The sequence below is a fragment of the Charadrius vociferus genome, unplaced genomic scaffold (genome assembly GCF_000708025.1).
Source record: "Charadrius vociferus isolate BGI_N301 unplaced genomic scaffold, ASM70802v2 scaffold306, whole genome shotgun sequence".
NCBI lineage: Eukaryota > Metazoa > Chordata > Aves > Charadriiformes > Charadriidae > Charadrius > Charadrius vociferus.
The window spans coordinates 1,191,739-1,207,758 of NW_009648963.1; the positions used below are offsets into that span (position 1 = coordinate 1,191,739).

A 16,020-nucleotide genomic window follows, 5' to 3' on the forward strand; every position below is an offset into this window, starting at 1 on the left:
CCCCCCGCAGTCGGCCTTGGCGAGCGCGGTGTCCCCGGAACAATGAGGCTGACAGCCCCCGCCGGCACCGCCTCCCCGGGGAGCCCCTTCCCCAGCCCCGGACCTGCCCTGGCGGCACCGGAGCCCCCTCGGTTGGGCGGGCACAGCTCACCCGAAAGCAGATTCGGATGGGAAAGCTGTCAGCGTTGTCGCCCTTTCGGTTTTGGTTGTTTTGTGGTGGTGTTGTTTTTTTTTCCCCGGCATTACTTGAATTCTTGTATCTAAAGGGCAGCGCTGTGTTTCAGGGTTACCGTGGTTCTGCTGCCGGTTTTAATCGAGCGGTGTAACGATCCCTGTTGAAATGGAACTTTACCTGTTCTTCCTGGAACAAAATACTCATTGTAAGAGATCGGAGAAAAGCAGATCCACCTTAATAATACCTGCTCGTGCCTTATGGCCACATCTTGCGCCGATCATCTGCTCGGTTATGAAAGGTCGAGGTTATATAGGCCTCATCTTAATTTTTCGTTCATTCTAGTAGTAAATCCTGTCAGTTGTGATCGGTAGAACTGGATTTGTGAAGCATTTCTGTCCGAACGGGAGTCTCACACTAGGTGTGCCTGTCCAAGAACTGGTTTGGATGCATCATGATTAGGAGCTAGTTGTCCTTAACATCTATAATAGCCCTCTTCAAACAAATTCCAAAGCAGTTCTCCGACAGTGAGGTGTGCAGGAATCTTCTCTCACAAGTTGTGGGTAAACTTAAAACAGTGCCGTGACAGCATAGCTAGCAATATTAGAGGTTTGTTAACATTTGGCATTATCTCTTAAGGTTTGTTTCACAATAGAGTGCCTGCCTCTCCCAAAATTCCAACCAAAGTATTCAAGTTTTACAACATAATTATATATAATTATATAGAATGGGATGTTTTCCTGATTACTTGACCAAAACTGGCTTTAGTGGGGTTTTTTTGTTTGTTCTCTTGGGGGGATAATTGTTATAATTTTATCTTTCTGTCTTCAGAAAGTTCCATTTTATCTAATACATAACATACTGGCATGCTTTAAATTTTTAAGTTACTAGAATTCCAAGCTGAGGGCTGCTTGCAGCTAAGCTTTGAGTTAAAATTACTGTGTTTTGACTTCACAGAAGAACTGAATTTAGAATATCCACCCCACCCCCATTTCTGTGTTTAAGAAAAAGCCTTTCCAAGAGCAGTCAGATTTGAGAACACTAAAGATAAATACTCTTCTTCACTGTCTGTCAGGCTCAATGGGTCCACCTCTTGGTAGTATGACAGCCTCTATAGGTCACTTTTTAGCACGAGTTGTGGTTTAGGAATAAAAACTTAATCATCCAGTAAAATCATCCCTCTAAAGACTACTTACATTTTCATATCAAGGAATATAGTGCACTTGTTAGATACAGAAATACTTTATGCTGTGTCTAAATAGGGGGGGAAAAAAAAAAATCCTCACCACCCTACCCCCCCAGATTCCACCCTGCAGAATTCCACAGATAGTCCTGTTCATTACTCCAGAAATACTTGAGCAGTGGCTTCAGAATAATGCATTTTAATGTGGAAATGTTAAGATAGCTCCTTCAAACAGATTCTCTCTACAGTAATCAGTGCTCTTTTTGCTCTTATATGGTAATACCGAGACAATGATACTCAAAATACTGGGGGGGAAATCTGCCATCTGAATTTTAATTTTTAAATTTCTGCTCACTGTAGTGAAATACTACTACAGACTGAGTAGAAATAATTATTAGTAGAATAACAATTATTTTAATAATAATTTTTAAAATTTACCTCTGAAGTTCTTTTGTTATTTTTGCAGAGATCTCACTATATAATACCAAGTAATGTATGATTAAATGGTCTCAGGGGTTTTTGTAATATGGTTTTACACCCTGAAATTGTTCTACTGCATAGCTTTAAAGCATGCTACCAATTATGAAAATGATAATCTAAATTGCTTGCACAAGTATTGTGGGTTTTTTGGGGGGTTGTATGGGAGGATGTAGGAATCACATTTTTTTTAATGGTGCTGTGTTTTCTTCCTTGCTTGAGTATTTAATTCACACGTTATCAGGAGAGAGTGGTTTATAGAAATCTCTGCACAACTTGGGGGTTGGTTGGTCTGGGTTTTGTTGGTTTGCCTTTTTTTTTTTCTTTTTTAAGCAGAAAAACATTTCAAGTATTTTCAAAATAATATGAACGAATCTTTCTTTATAGCCTCTTCTGAAGCAGTCGCCCTGGAGCAATCAGAGTAGCGGCTGGAGCACAGGAAATATATCCTGGGGAGGAATGCATGGCAGAGACCATCGTAGAACTGGAAACATGGGAATTCCAGGAACTATGAACCAGATCTCTCCTTTGAAGAAGCCCTTTTCTGGTAATGTCATAGCTCCTCCTAAATTTACTCGCTCCACTCCATCACTGACACCAAAATCGTGGATTGAAGATAATGTTTTCCGAACTGACAACAACAGTAATACTCTCCTTCCTTTGCAGGTAAGCATGGTACATAACTGGTGTGTTCATAGTCTAGCATTTTGGCTTCATTAACGTTAAAGGAGAATTAAACAGTGGTTACAGCCCTGATACTTGATTTGAAAATTGGGTATTTCTATATTATTTTTAGTCCTAAATTGCAACTAACCCCAACTTCTTCAGTGTTCAGCAATATATGAGTCTCACAGTTAATTAATAATATTGACTGTCAAGAAAGATAGAAACTCTAGCCGCTGATGCAGCAATAGAATAAAATATGTTTAATCCACCAAGTATTTTCTGCCTATGGTAATGCTCCTGTTCTTGTAAATCCCTTTAAAACTCAGGATTTTTTGGTTCACTCGTCCTTGTACATAGGTTTTCTTACTTTTGTAGATGGCTCTGAGTCTTTGTCGTGTTCATCTTTTACTGATATTCTAGGCAGCCATTCCATGTTAATGAGATTTTTTTTCTCCTCCACATTCTAGCAATTTTTATGTTATGTTTTGGCTGGAAGCCCTGTAATTTAGAAGTGTTAAACAGGAGGATGTGTCTTAGAACTAAAGATCTGAGTTCACCTCCTGAATTTGTCGGTGACATCTTATGTGACTTTGGGTAAGTCACTTAACTCCAGCCTCAGTTACCTGTTGATAAAATGTTATTTTTCCCATTCCTGCCTATATTAATCTAGTCATAACTTTTCTTGTTAGTGGAGACCTTTATTCTTTAGATCCCAGTCTCTGTTGCCATTCTAACAATTCACAGTTTTTGCATGGTTTTTTGTTGTTTTTTTTTTTTGTTACAAAAAAGGCGTGGGCAACTTATTTTAGAAATGATGCATTTTAAAATAGAAAGCAGATTATTCCATTAATTCTGTATGGACTTTAATTTTTGTTATGCCTGCACCAGCTTCGTTTTTTGTCTCACACTGAGCTACTACATTCCAGCAAAAGTTAAAAAAAAAAATAATATGCAGAGAAAATAATTAGAATGTTTGTTTATCTCCACGTAAGACTACTGGAGTTGGGTTTTGTTAGGTTTCACAGAGAGTAACCTAAAGTTTCATTTTTTGTAATCGTGACCGTATTTGAGTTTGTACAGCTGTATTTGCATCAATTAGCAAGCTGATCCTTATGTAGCTATACTAGTGGCAAAAGGGTGCTCCCAGGGACCAGATTTCCCACTGAAGTTCCAACTTTTCTTACCATTTTGCTGGTGGAGTTCCATTTGGCCATGTCCCGACGCTATCCAGGTGAGCTCTGATACTTGCAGTATTCTTGAGGCTAATGGTGACTTTTGGACATACCTAAATTCTGCTCCAAGTGTATGCGTTGGACCTGAAAACTTAAGAGGATTTGCCTATACTGTGAAGACCCGTTCCCTTAAGTAGCCTTGCTAGCTGGAATATCACAGTTGAACTGTTTTTGTGTGGGTGGAGAGATGGAGAAAAAAGGTGCCATTGTTTAGGTATTCAACCTGATCTGTTGAGAAAAACATTACCGATAGGTGATGCTTTGCAGTGGAGGGCTCCAAAAATAGTTGAAAGTAAACACTGAAATGTCTCCTGAAGATGTTAGCCCAAGGAACAGCGTTAAAAATGCTGATGCCATCATAGGTAGAAACTGTGGTGATGTATACACTGGAATTCATATGCAGCTAAGCACAAGTTGCGAACATACTTACTCATTCAATATGCCTTACAAGTCTGTATGACTACTACTTTGAACTTTCAGAAGCTTCTAACGCAGTCATCTAATACATATGAACTCATTTTCTGTCTAAGCAAGTGTCTTGTGCATTCCAGCTATAATCTAAATCATGCCTATCTAGTAGGGTAGAAAAAAATCATTGCATTTTAACTTCATAATAAATTACATTAATATTTCTGTTTAGGGTTGCTTGTTGGTTTGGTTTTTTTTTTTGAAGAGAGAGGGTCAGAGAGAGAAGGTGGGCACACTTAATTGTTGTTAGTCTTACCTGTGAGCACCAGAGCCACCAAGTAACACCAAATAAAGAGACATGTTTGTCTGCCTATATGTTTATGCTGTAGATCTGTCTATGCTTAAACCTCCCTTACATGTATGAAGTCAGAGTTGCAGAACACAATAAAAATACTGCTGTTTGAAGGTCTGCAAGCGCTATCTGCTGCTATTGTGGAAACACTAGATGTTTCCATAAATTTCTTTGCTACTCTGAAATAATGTTCTTATTTTTCAGTTATCATACCATTGTTACACGGTTAATTCCTTGAGATGACAGTTAGATTTTGCAAGTCATAATGAAAAAGTTAAATAGAGCTTGGAGCTCATGCTTCTTTTCATGAGGACTTGTGTTGGCAATTGCGATGCTGTCAAACACCCCTCTTGCTAATTTGTACTGTGCTTTTCTCCTTCCATAAAAGGCTGAGGTATTTAGATTGAGGATTCTTAAAGATACGGTAGTAATTTCAGAAGATACTCAAAAATAGCAGTAATTAAATTTTGTGCAATTTGGAAAGTCTTGCACGAAAATATTTATGTGTGTGTAGAAGTTACCTATTTCTTCCAAGCTTTCACAGGGAAAATACACCTTAGCATGCATGTTGAGTACATGCTGCATCATTCACAGCTTTGCAGAATACTTTTCCATATGATCACGCATCTTTGTTTTAACTGCAGTAGTCATTTTGTATGGTGGACAAAGCACCTCTCCTCCGAACTTTAGCTAGCTCAAGCTTAACAAATGAAAACTGTTTAGAAAAGTCAGTGTCCTCACTGACTAACTTTCTGTAGATGATTAATGTTCTGCTATCATTTTTTTAAATGCTGTGTATTTTTTGTGAAGTCCAGATGGCATTCAGCAGTGTCAGCTGCTCATCCAGTTTCTGTAAAACGTGTACCTGATGCAAACAAGATAAGACACACAGGAATCGTACAAAAATTCAAAGCTTTTCCCTTCCACAAAATGTCTTTATTCTTTTGTGTTTGCATTGATGGATGGTCCCCAGTATAGAAGTGACATCAATTCTGATGAAAATAATGTTTCTTGGCATTAAAGTAATATACTAGTGACAATGAATGTCATTACTGGTAACTGAATAAGTAATTATGGGTATTAAAGGGATGAAAGCAGATTTTCTGTACTTCATAGTTAAAACTGAAACGTATCCCATTTGAAGTTGAACTCACAGTGGCCACATTAGTTGCAGGAAAGCTGCTTTTGCTTACAGCAGTTGTGAAGGACACCTCTCAGGGGACATTTCTAAAGTTCAAGAGTTTTTGTTTTCTTTTTAAATAAAAGTAGTTAAACATCATGGCAACACTGATTTAAACATGAGCAAATTAAGCCAATACACAAGTTTTTCTTATGTGACTCCCTGTCAGAAGCTATTTTTTCTCCCTCAGGTTTTTAAGATAACACAAACTGCATCAATCGTAATTCTTTCATAGACAAAATTATGTATAGAAGTCTTAAGTTCTGCCACGCTGTTTACACCATTATAGGTACTTTATATAGGGAAGGGATTGTTGTCTTGTACCAGAATCATTAAGGAGCAATTAGAAGTCTTGTCGGATATTCATACCATCTAACTTAAGCATTTAATTGAGGAGCCTATTTCTCTCTCCTTTGAGAGAATCTAGGCTCCTTATTTAGATAATCTAATTCTCTAGAAGAACATACCTGGCACCACTGACCATATACAGCCCCTGGGATTCCAGTTTAGGGACTTACATTATACATCAAGAAGTTAGAGAATATGAATATTCTCTTACTCCCTGATCTAACGTACAAAAAAAAAAAAAAAGAATATAGGGCACAGAGCTAAAAATATATTTCTAATCTCAGATGCTGTCTTTTAACCCCAAAAAACATGCTTCCGTGGCCAAAATGCAAGCACAGGAACCAGTGTTTTGTATATTCATTTTTTCATTTACATTCCTTGGATGAGGAAAATAATTAACCATTTCTCTTTTTTTTTTTTTTTTTTTAAATTGCAGTGTCTGCTAACCCTAGTTTGAGTGCAAGCTTAATGTTTCTTAATATCTTGCAAATAAGCTTACTAAAACTTAAAATGTTTTACTAATACACTTCTGTGTTACACACTTCAGTGTTTAACTATTTTCATTCCAGTAAAAACACTGCATTCTATAAATATGAATTTAGTTTCTGCGTCCCTCTTGAGTTAAGGAAATACACTGCGTGTCTGGGTGGTTTTCACCTTGATTTGTCCTTCCTGTTTGTTCAAACAAACAGTACGTGCAATGTTCATGGTCCTAAATGTTGAGCTTTATTCTTCTGTGTTGAATATAGCTCTCCAGCTGGGAAATTTATATGGTGAGGTACCATCTCTCACAAATGCAGATTTTTCTTTTTCTAGTTATTTTTTGAAATGTGCTGAAGTTTTCAAAAATAAAACAATTGCAAAACAAAATAAGTTTTAAGATTGTACATTACAACTTAGTTCTAGATACTTAATTTAAACTGCTGTCATGTTGCTTCCATCTTACAATTGCTTCCATTCGGAGGATTTAAGATTCTCAACATGACAGTTTTAGTACAGTTTAATAAATGTAACCGTTTAAATGGTTCATTTAGATGATACACATACCAGTCAATATTAGATGAAGATCAGGTTGCTAAAGTTGGGTTCTCGATGCTGTATTTAGACTCCTAAATAGGTGGCCTGTTTCTTGAGAAGTGCTGAATGTTTGGCTGCTCATGTTAAACTTGAAGGCTTTGGGAGTATCTAGCTGCTAACTTGTCTTGGGGGAGAGGAGGGGGGGTGAAGAGGGGGAAAAAATCACACACCCCCAAAAAAACCAACCAACCAACCAAAAAATAACCCAAACCAAAAAGAACCCAAAACTTGAATAACAACTTCCCCTTCAAATTTTAATTTTTCGTTTAGTTATTTTGTTGAAGCTATTAATATACAAATCTTCTAGTTTTGCCTCATAAGTCAGTCTTGCCAAGCCTTTAATCATCTCCATAATGTGTCTGGTTTGTTTCCAGTTTATGAATGTACATTCTTGAGCTGAAGTACTCCAGTATGGATACAGTACATGCTGTTGGGATTTTTTTGTTTGTTTTTAAATGCTTATGTATTTGGGAAGTAGGTGTGTCTTTGCCACAGGACCTGTTCTTGGTGCATTTTAGGCCTAATTTAGCTAGCTTACATAGCAGATTGTGTCATTTTAACTTTAAAACACTTTTGTCGTCAGGCTGACTGTTCACAGATGTCTACCAGATATTATAGTTCGTCTTTGCCACTAATGGTACCATGGAAAGTAACCAAGCAACTTCGTGTGTCTACTTCAAGCCTTCCTTCTTGCTTTTTTATAGAACTAAAATTGTGGTTGTCATGGGTTTTCATATTAAGTTTCTCATTTACACTAGTCATGGTTTCAACCAGGGCCTTATGATTACAGTATGTCTTCACTAAAATGAGAATGACTTGAAGTTTGGATGTTAGCAAAGGTGATATTTTAGAATGTATAATGTACTTAATTGTCAGGTTATTACTGCTAACATCAACACTGAATACTGTATTTGGGTACTTTGTCTGCCATATCTTTATTATTAAATCACCTGTCACTTTCTAGTCTTAAAACACATTTTTATTCAGGTCAGTTTTACAGGAAAAAAGTGGAACTTGTTAACACTTCAGTTTGGGAACTGATTTTAAGAAAGTCTCTTTAATTGGGCATTTTAAAAGTCCAGTTAATTCGGCAAGGTCAAAGCTACAGAGTCTTTGCGGGCAACTAAGAACCATGCTTGAGACTAGAAGCTTTATTATTTTTGTTTCCAGCCTCCATTGGATGGTGCTACATTTCTTTAGAACATGAAAGGACATGTAAAGGAGCAGATTTTAAAGATACTTGCATTTACTAAATTTAGTTTCTATGTCGGAAGTCTTTAAGTAGTCCTACAGATCAGTAGTTTAAAGCATGTGTCCAAAATTCAAAGTTGTTTAACTTCTTAACTATGAGCATCTATTTTTAGTGTTTGTGGTTAAAGATTAGCAAAATCGTATTCACTGTTTAATAGCTTCTGTCCTTGTATTTTTTTAATGCATAGATGACTATATATGCTTTGAGATGTGACTGCACTGCATTTCTGCAAATGCTCAAACAGGATAATCTTTGCATAAATTGCATGGACATATTTAGAAGTCTGAAATAGACTGTCCTGAGAAAAATTATTTGTCTAACAATTCAGTGTTCAAACTTGCTCTTCAGAGAAAGCTGCCCTCCTCTGACTCATTCCACCTTTAGATGTCTGGGGGAGGACTTCTGAAATGCACACTCTGTAGATGTATTTTGCATAACGTTGTCAAAAAGTCCTTCTAGTACTAGCCATATTCTATTGGTAGGATACATCATGCTTCTCCTATATTGTGTAAATTTGTAAAAATTCAGAAAGAATTACCACTTTTCTGTAAACTTTCTTACATGGTCTTAACCTTTAAGTTGAGGTGACAGTTTGTCACTTAGCGATATACCTCTGAATCTGTCGGCAGTTATACCAAAACCACATTTTCAATTCTGCTGTGTATGAGTGCGGTTGCGATTCTGGTATTGGAAAGGTAGGTGAAGCAGGATTCCAATGCTTATACAGTTAAAAAGAAATGAAAAGCTAGTGTGAGAATTTGTAGTGCTTGGGAGAGGTTAACTGTCGGCTCCGGGGAGAAAACTAGCATTATATTGTGACATTCCACTGATATACGGACCTTCTGACACAAGGAGTTCACTTGCTTCTTAGCACAGGACTGATGAGCCACAGAGGTGAGGGGAAATGCAAAAATATTTTACAGGAATTCAGCCTTGACAAAAGGAACTTTTGGAGTCAGATAATACAAAACTTGTATTAACATATACGCTTATGTATCAGTGTCTTTGTGCTACTGATTGTCTTTAGTTTCATTATTTCAACACGGTTGATAAGCAGCTATCTTCTAAAACAACCTGGAACTACTTTTAAAACAACATGGAAAGTGTCCCAAGAATTAGAACTATTTCCATGTTGTTTTAAAGGTAGCTCCAGGTTGTTTTAGAAGATAACTGCTTATCAACCGTGCTGAAATAATGAAACTAAAGATAGTCCCAAGAATTAGGACGGTTTCCATGTGCATGGAAAACTATCTGAAACAAGCATGTTCAGGGGTAATACTGCTTGTGCTTGTCCCAAAGATTGAGGAAAATCACAGTGGAAGCTTTCTGATCAAGCAGAGCATGCTATAGTAGAACCATCCCCTCTTAAACCATTGTGGTTATTTCTCTGCAGCAGAACTTTCTAGAAAATCTTTGCTGATATGACCTACATCATTGAAATACTTTTAAGTTCTGCTTTGAAATGCAAGCTTCATATTTGCATCGATGATAACTGTGCTCTTTAAAGATACGATGCACATATTTGGGGAGCACAAAGCAGTGTTTTAGCATTATAAAGCTGAGTTGCAGAAAGGTTTAAAATGAACCTTGTACCCAAAGAATGACTTGCTCCTTTTGAGACAGTTAAATTTCAGATAATATTGCTTTATAGCATGTAGAGCATCAGTGTGAATGGGAATAGATCTGAAAAGTTTGAAGCATTGATTACCTAGATGTTAGCCAAACTCACTAGTGCATACTGTGGTGTGGGTAGTGTGATAGCAGAATACAATTCCCATGTTTCAATCCTGCTTTACTGTAGTGTATCCACAACATTTTTGTATTGTATGGTGTATGCCTATTGCATGTTTCCACTGCTAGAAAGGAAGTAATACAATTCAAAGAAACAAACCTCCTTTTTCAGCTTTATGGTCGTGACCTTTCTAAGGTGTAAAGGGGATGGGAAAAGTTTGTTTCTTCTGCTTCCAGCATCATGAGACCTTTTAATTTGAATACACAGAATTTGCAAAACAGAATGATGCAAGAGTGAAGTTACAATCATTGCTCCATGTCTGCAACTGGAGCAGTTTACAAATGAATGTTACATGTTTTACTTTTGCATTTCTCTGTAAGATCCATGACCAAGCGGGCCAGTTTTAGGAATTAACTATGATGGAGCCCTTTCTTACAGGCTTCTGCCATCCAGAGCAAAGCTAAGCCTGCAGTAATGACCATTTGCCAGATAGTCATGTGTTATCTCAACGTACATGTGTATAGCAATGATCAAAAACTAAATAAGAACATATTATTTAGTGAGCCTGTAACAAAGATAGTGTCACACATAAATTTCAGTCCAGTTTTTACCAATAGTAGTTCTTCTCCGCTTTCTCACCTTACTCACTATTTAACTTTTGCGTGAAATGAACTTGAGCTCTACAGACATTACTCTCCTGCATCAAACAGCCTAATGCTTAACTCTGCTGTGGATCACTAGAACTGATTCAAGCAGTTCTTCTGAAGGAAACGGGCAATCACATGCTATCAAAGCACACACAGGGGTAGCAAAGCACGTTTTCTGTTTACTCAGCGTTAGTTTTTGCAAGGGCACTTAATACCTACCAATTACTGACTTCAGCTGAATTTAAGACGTTATTAAAAATCCTGATGAGATACCTTCTGAATGCTAGGGGACAGTAGGGAACAGATCCGGCTTTGTCACTGCTCACACCTTCTATAGAAAGCAAGTTTGCTATGGTAAGCAGGTTCTTTTCATTGTGCTGTTGAGAAACAAACCTGCAAGGGCATGGAAGCAGATTAGTCACTTCAGTTTCATTCTGCTGCTTCTCAGGACAGCTAGACAACTGAACAAAAGCCAGCCAGTCCCAAAGGAGGCTGCTGTGAACTAAAATAGTACTGTTGACTTGTTGGCACTCAAACTGGGTAGAAGATCACCTCGCAAAGTGTCATGGCATGTGGTCTGCGACATAGCAGGAGATGAGAAACCTACTTTTTAAATTTATCGTTAAAATTATCTAATGGCTTCCAAAAAAAAAAAAATATAAAGGATCCAATCAAATGAACACAGCAGGAAGTCATTACTTTATAGTTTGAGGGAGAGCGAGCTGGCAAAAAAGGCTTTTCCCTCTTCATCCCAACATTGTATCAAGATGACTAAACTTTCTAAGAAAGATGAAAGTAAAATCTTAGTTTCATCATGGCTTGTTTTGCAAAGCTGTTGATAAGTCACAGTTTCTGATTCTTAGAAAACCTCTATTTCCAAGCTTGCTTTTCCACTTCCCAAATGTGAAGAATACCTGCTTGCTGAGGGATGTAGTTTGAACATAGTCTATGTTCTGCCAAACTGTCATGGAAAATCACAGTGGGTGTGGGTCAGATACCTTCTGTCCCCGTTTCATACGTACTAAGTGGATGGCTGCATCTGTAGTGAATTTTAACGGTCAGGGGATGTGTGTGGTATATTTCATCCTACTTTGTTGAATTACTGCAGTGCAGCCAGAGAGCAGACAACAGTAAAATTAAGGCATGGTTACAGTATTCCTTTTAGTGCAATACAGTCCAGCCAGAAGCCTTGCAAATAGAAGACATTAAGGTTTTACACAAATTATTTTCAGTCTGTGAAGTTATCCCAGAAAGACCAAAGACTTTAGAAGTCATCTTTTTCTGTCTCTGTAACTTGGATGTATTAGAAAACGTGGGAGAATATCTTAGTTGAACATCAAGTCAGTGAAAATATTTATGATTTATTATAATAACTTTAATTGCCTTCAGTGAAAATATTTGTAGGACATTATGGTAACTTCTTAAGCTTAATGTGCAAAAAAATTGTTCTCTGTAAGGCTGGTAATCTATCAGTAAGCTTTGTGACATTTTCTTTTCATAGTTTGGCTTTAATTTTCGAACCTTTAACCACTTAGTGCTGACCATTTGTAACTCAAGTCTTTGTATGCAAAGGGTCTCCAATTAATCACTCAGAAGCCAGGAAGCACAGTCACAGCAGGGGGCTGAGGGACCATGCAAGGTACTTAGCCAAGCACCAAGAAGATGCTTTCTTTCATATGAGGTGTCTGTCCTTGTCCTGTAGCTCCTCCTGCATCAAACAGCCTAATGCTTAACTCTGCTGTGGTTCAGTACAACTGATTCAAGCAGTTCTTCTGAAGGAAACAGGCAATCACATGCTATCAAAACGCATACACAGAAGAGTTCTTCACAGTGCATCTCTAGTTTTATATTTGGATGCTATTAAACTTAACTGTTAATAAAATCAGGTATCTTAAGCTTTTGTATCGTCGTGCATCTCCATAGTGTCTGAGCGTACAGCCTTTAGAAGGCACCTTTGTCTCCCTATCAAGTTTCCTATTAAAAAGTACAGAATTTGTATTCCGATACTAAGGATTTTGTTCTCTTTTAGGATCGAAATAGAATGTATGACAGTCTGAATATGCACTCTTTGGAAAACTCCCTTATTGACATTATGAGAGCAGAGCATGATCCACTTAAAGGTATGTTATTATGCTAAATAAAGAAAAAAGGGTCATCCATTCTGCGTATTTGAATTAATACTGATTGCTAATTTAGATTCTAGGTTCATATTAAAATAGCAAATGAACTATTTTCTCAACTCGCATGAAAGGTCAATCTCAAGCTGTATTTTATTGAAAACATTCATTTACAGTTGTTTAAAACTTAAGCTTTAGTGTCTTCATAGGTTTTTCTCCCTCTCCCCTCCATCCCTCCTTTCCCCCAAGAAATTCATAGTTTTATTTGAAATTTACTTGTCTGCTGTACGAAATTCTACCTCAGTTTGTAAAGATACACTGTTCTGTTAGAGGTAGCCTAAAGAGGGTGGGAGGGGAATCAAACTGCTGCCAGTGTTAGCCGGTTAATTTTCCCTTTCTTTGCAGTGGAAGCTGAAAAGAAAATTAGGTCCACTGATAAATTCAGGTTTTACCCTTTCAAGTATTTTTTTCAAAGCTTCTGGAGGGTAATAATGCACTTAATTGTCCAGTTTTTGTTTGTCTGAAGAAGTCCAGAAATACACTTGGCTTTAGAATGCTGGTTCCACTTACCCTTCTGGGCTCTGTTCAAATCATTTGGCCACAGCAGTAAGCATATAGCTAATATTTGTGGGCTTCAATTTTAACTCGACTATTTGCTGTACATTAACTCACTCTTCTGAATTCTGTTTTCCTGTACTTGTTCTCAGGTGGCATTTACCATTGAATTTTGGGGCAGGGAGCCCAAGCCATTTTATGTGGTCTGATCAAATGTTACTTCATTTGTGGTGTTATAATTAGACTAACACAATCTAGTTTTAAAGTTACCCGAGACTTCAGGCTTGCTTTGCAGAAATTAAGTCTCAGTATTAAAGTAATAGGAAAAAAAATTAAAAAAATAGAAAAATATTTCTTTTCATATTGTTATTTACTCCCATCCATTCTCCATTTCTAGAGGCTATATATTACTTTAGTACATAAGGGCCTGTGTTCTCCTAATTTGAAAGACACTTTTCCAGAGTCTGCTCATGGTTCTGTTAAGATCTGTAATCAGCTGGAAGACCTGTAGTATTCAGATAGCATGTAATAGTATTGTAAGATTTCCAATGTAAAGCCAAAAGTTTGTGGTTTGTTTTTTTTCAAGCTGAAAATCTCTACAAAGCATCAGTAAGTAGGTAGCATTTAGCCAGTTAATTTTCCTCCTTTTCTTAAATCTGATTTCTTGTTTCTTACTGCCTACAGAGAATTAATTCCAGTTTTAATAATTTTATCATTTAAGTCCATTATTAAATTGAGTTTCTGTCTATTCTGCATGTTTGCAAAACATTACTAAGTAACATAAAGGGGTTGAAACCTGTGAATAGTTAGCCCAGTGGTAACTGCTGTGCACGGTAAGCGTGCATGTGTCATCAAAGACAAGGTAACTAGTTAGATCATCCCTGTTTCAAAGCATTGTTGCTTCAATGTGACACAGTCAGGTGGTGACTAATATTTCTTTGGTTATCTGAACCCAAATCTGCCATCAGGAAGGATAGTAAAAGGTAAAGCTACTGTTAGGCATAAAATTAGAGAATGCAGATCTTCTGTCACAATATACTGTCATTGGCACTTCTCAGGTTCCTGAAAACCAATCTGGTTTTCAGAGGCACAGAGAGCAGAGAAAAGACCCATTTTTATTTTTATTCCTATCTCCATATTTCATTATGATACAATAGATGAAAACGATGTATTTCCAACAACCATTTTTCAGCAAGAATAAGACAAGACAAAGCTTCAAGATGTTAAAGTGAATTGGGTTCATTCATAGACACTTGAAAAACTTAGTAAACTTTCCATAGTTATTCTGTGCTTTCTAGGGACATGAGTATATGGTTTCAGTCTACAGTTAAGAGATTATTTTTAACAGTTTCACCATCATATTCTTGCAGTGAAAATTCTGCTAAGTTTTATGTTTGACCTAAAACAGATGGAAGCCATAGATAGTGATGAATTCAAAGGAAATTCATTTTTCTTGTTTGAGTGCCAGAGAACAATGCACACACCAACTGAATTTAAATAGAGTAATTGTGTGCTGTTATTTAAATTGCTTGATGAAGGTATTTTTTTCTCTTTGGAAGTTATTATTTCAGCTGAAAAAGTAACAGTAAGACACAAGAAATATTCCTTACTGACTGAAAATGGGAAGAAGAGATCACATCCTAGTATAGACTTTTAGTTCCTCTCTGCCTCTCTTCTGTTTAGTCACCATTAGTTGGCATTTCTGTAACTTCTGGCAACTTTAACTTTTTTCTTTTCTGCAAACCATGAAACACTAATTCTGTTATTTCAGTCCCTATGGCTTTTCTTTTCACTACGGAAAATCCGACATTTACTTAAGAACCCATCATATTTGCTTGCAGAATGTGAAGTGTTAAGAATATTATTGTTATTTATTTGTTTTTTTTGTATTAATATATAACGTGCTTTGTTATAAGTAAAGAATATTTTGTAACTAGAGAATATTTTTATGACAAGTTTTTAAGTAAATCTAAGCACGCTAAAACAATGCATCTTTTATATCTGACCACAGCAGTTAAATGAAGGTCCCTGGAATTTTAAGCACGTGTTTCAGATTTAGCTGCTTACAATATCTGGAGAATGACTAAGCATCTTGTCTCAGATTTTTTGCACAATACAGAACAGACGCTGTGTGTACTAGCTCACAGCTTTAAGTTTTGCATTTCAAGATGCATTTTAGGAGAGAGACAAATTTCACCACTTTTGCTTTCATGAACTTGAAAGAACTATATATTATGAAGTGAAAGCTAAGTTTATGCCTGCCAAAAAATTGTTTATAGATGCCTAGTTTCAGCTTCACTTAGACAAAGTTTAGTAATTACTACAGACATTATAAAAAGAAAGAAGTCATTTTTAGCTTTCAATAAGATTTTTTTCAAGGTAGGTTACTAGGGAATAAATGTTTGACTTCACTAGTCATTGCAGCAGAAATACTGATGATGTTAAAACTAATCTTTCCCGTGCAGCTTTCTTGAAATGCATTTCATAATAAGACATTAACTAATGTTTAAGACTACCCCATCCAATCAATGGAATATAAACTGAAGTTAAAATTAGTGAAAGTTAAAAGAAATTAATTCATTTTTACATCATTGTTCTTAAATATCCTTTTTATTCTTCTAA

General features: G+C 36.7%; 1 protein-coding gene across 1 annotated transcript in view; it reads left to right on the forward strand.

Annotated features, from left to right (window-relative positions):
* Positions 1-16,020, forward strand: part of CPEB2 (cytoplasmic polyadenylation element binding protein 2) — a 69,875-nt gene that overhangs the window by 18,795 nt on the left and 35,060 nt on the right. The window contains exons 2-3 of the mRNA XM_009887657.1: positions 2,220-2,498; positions 12,756-12,846. Coding sequence (XP_009885959.1) covers positions 2,220-2,498; positions 12,756-12,846 — 370 coding nt within the window. The remainder of the gene's footprint in view (positions 1-2,219; positions 2,499-12,755; positions 12,847-16,020) is intronic.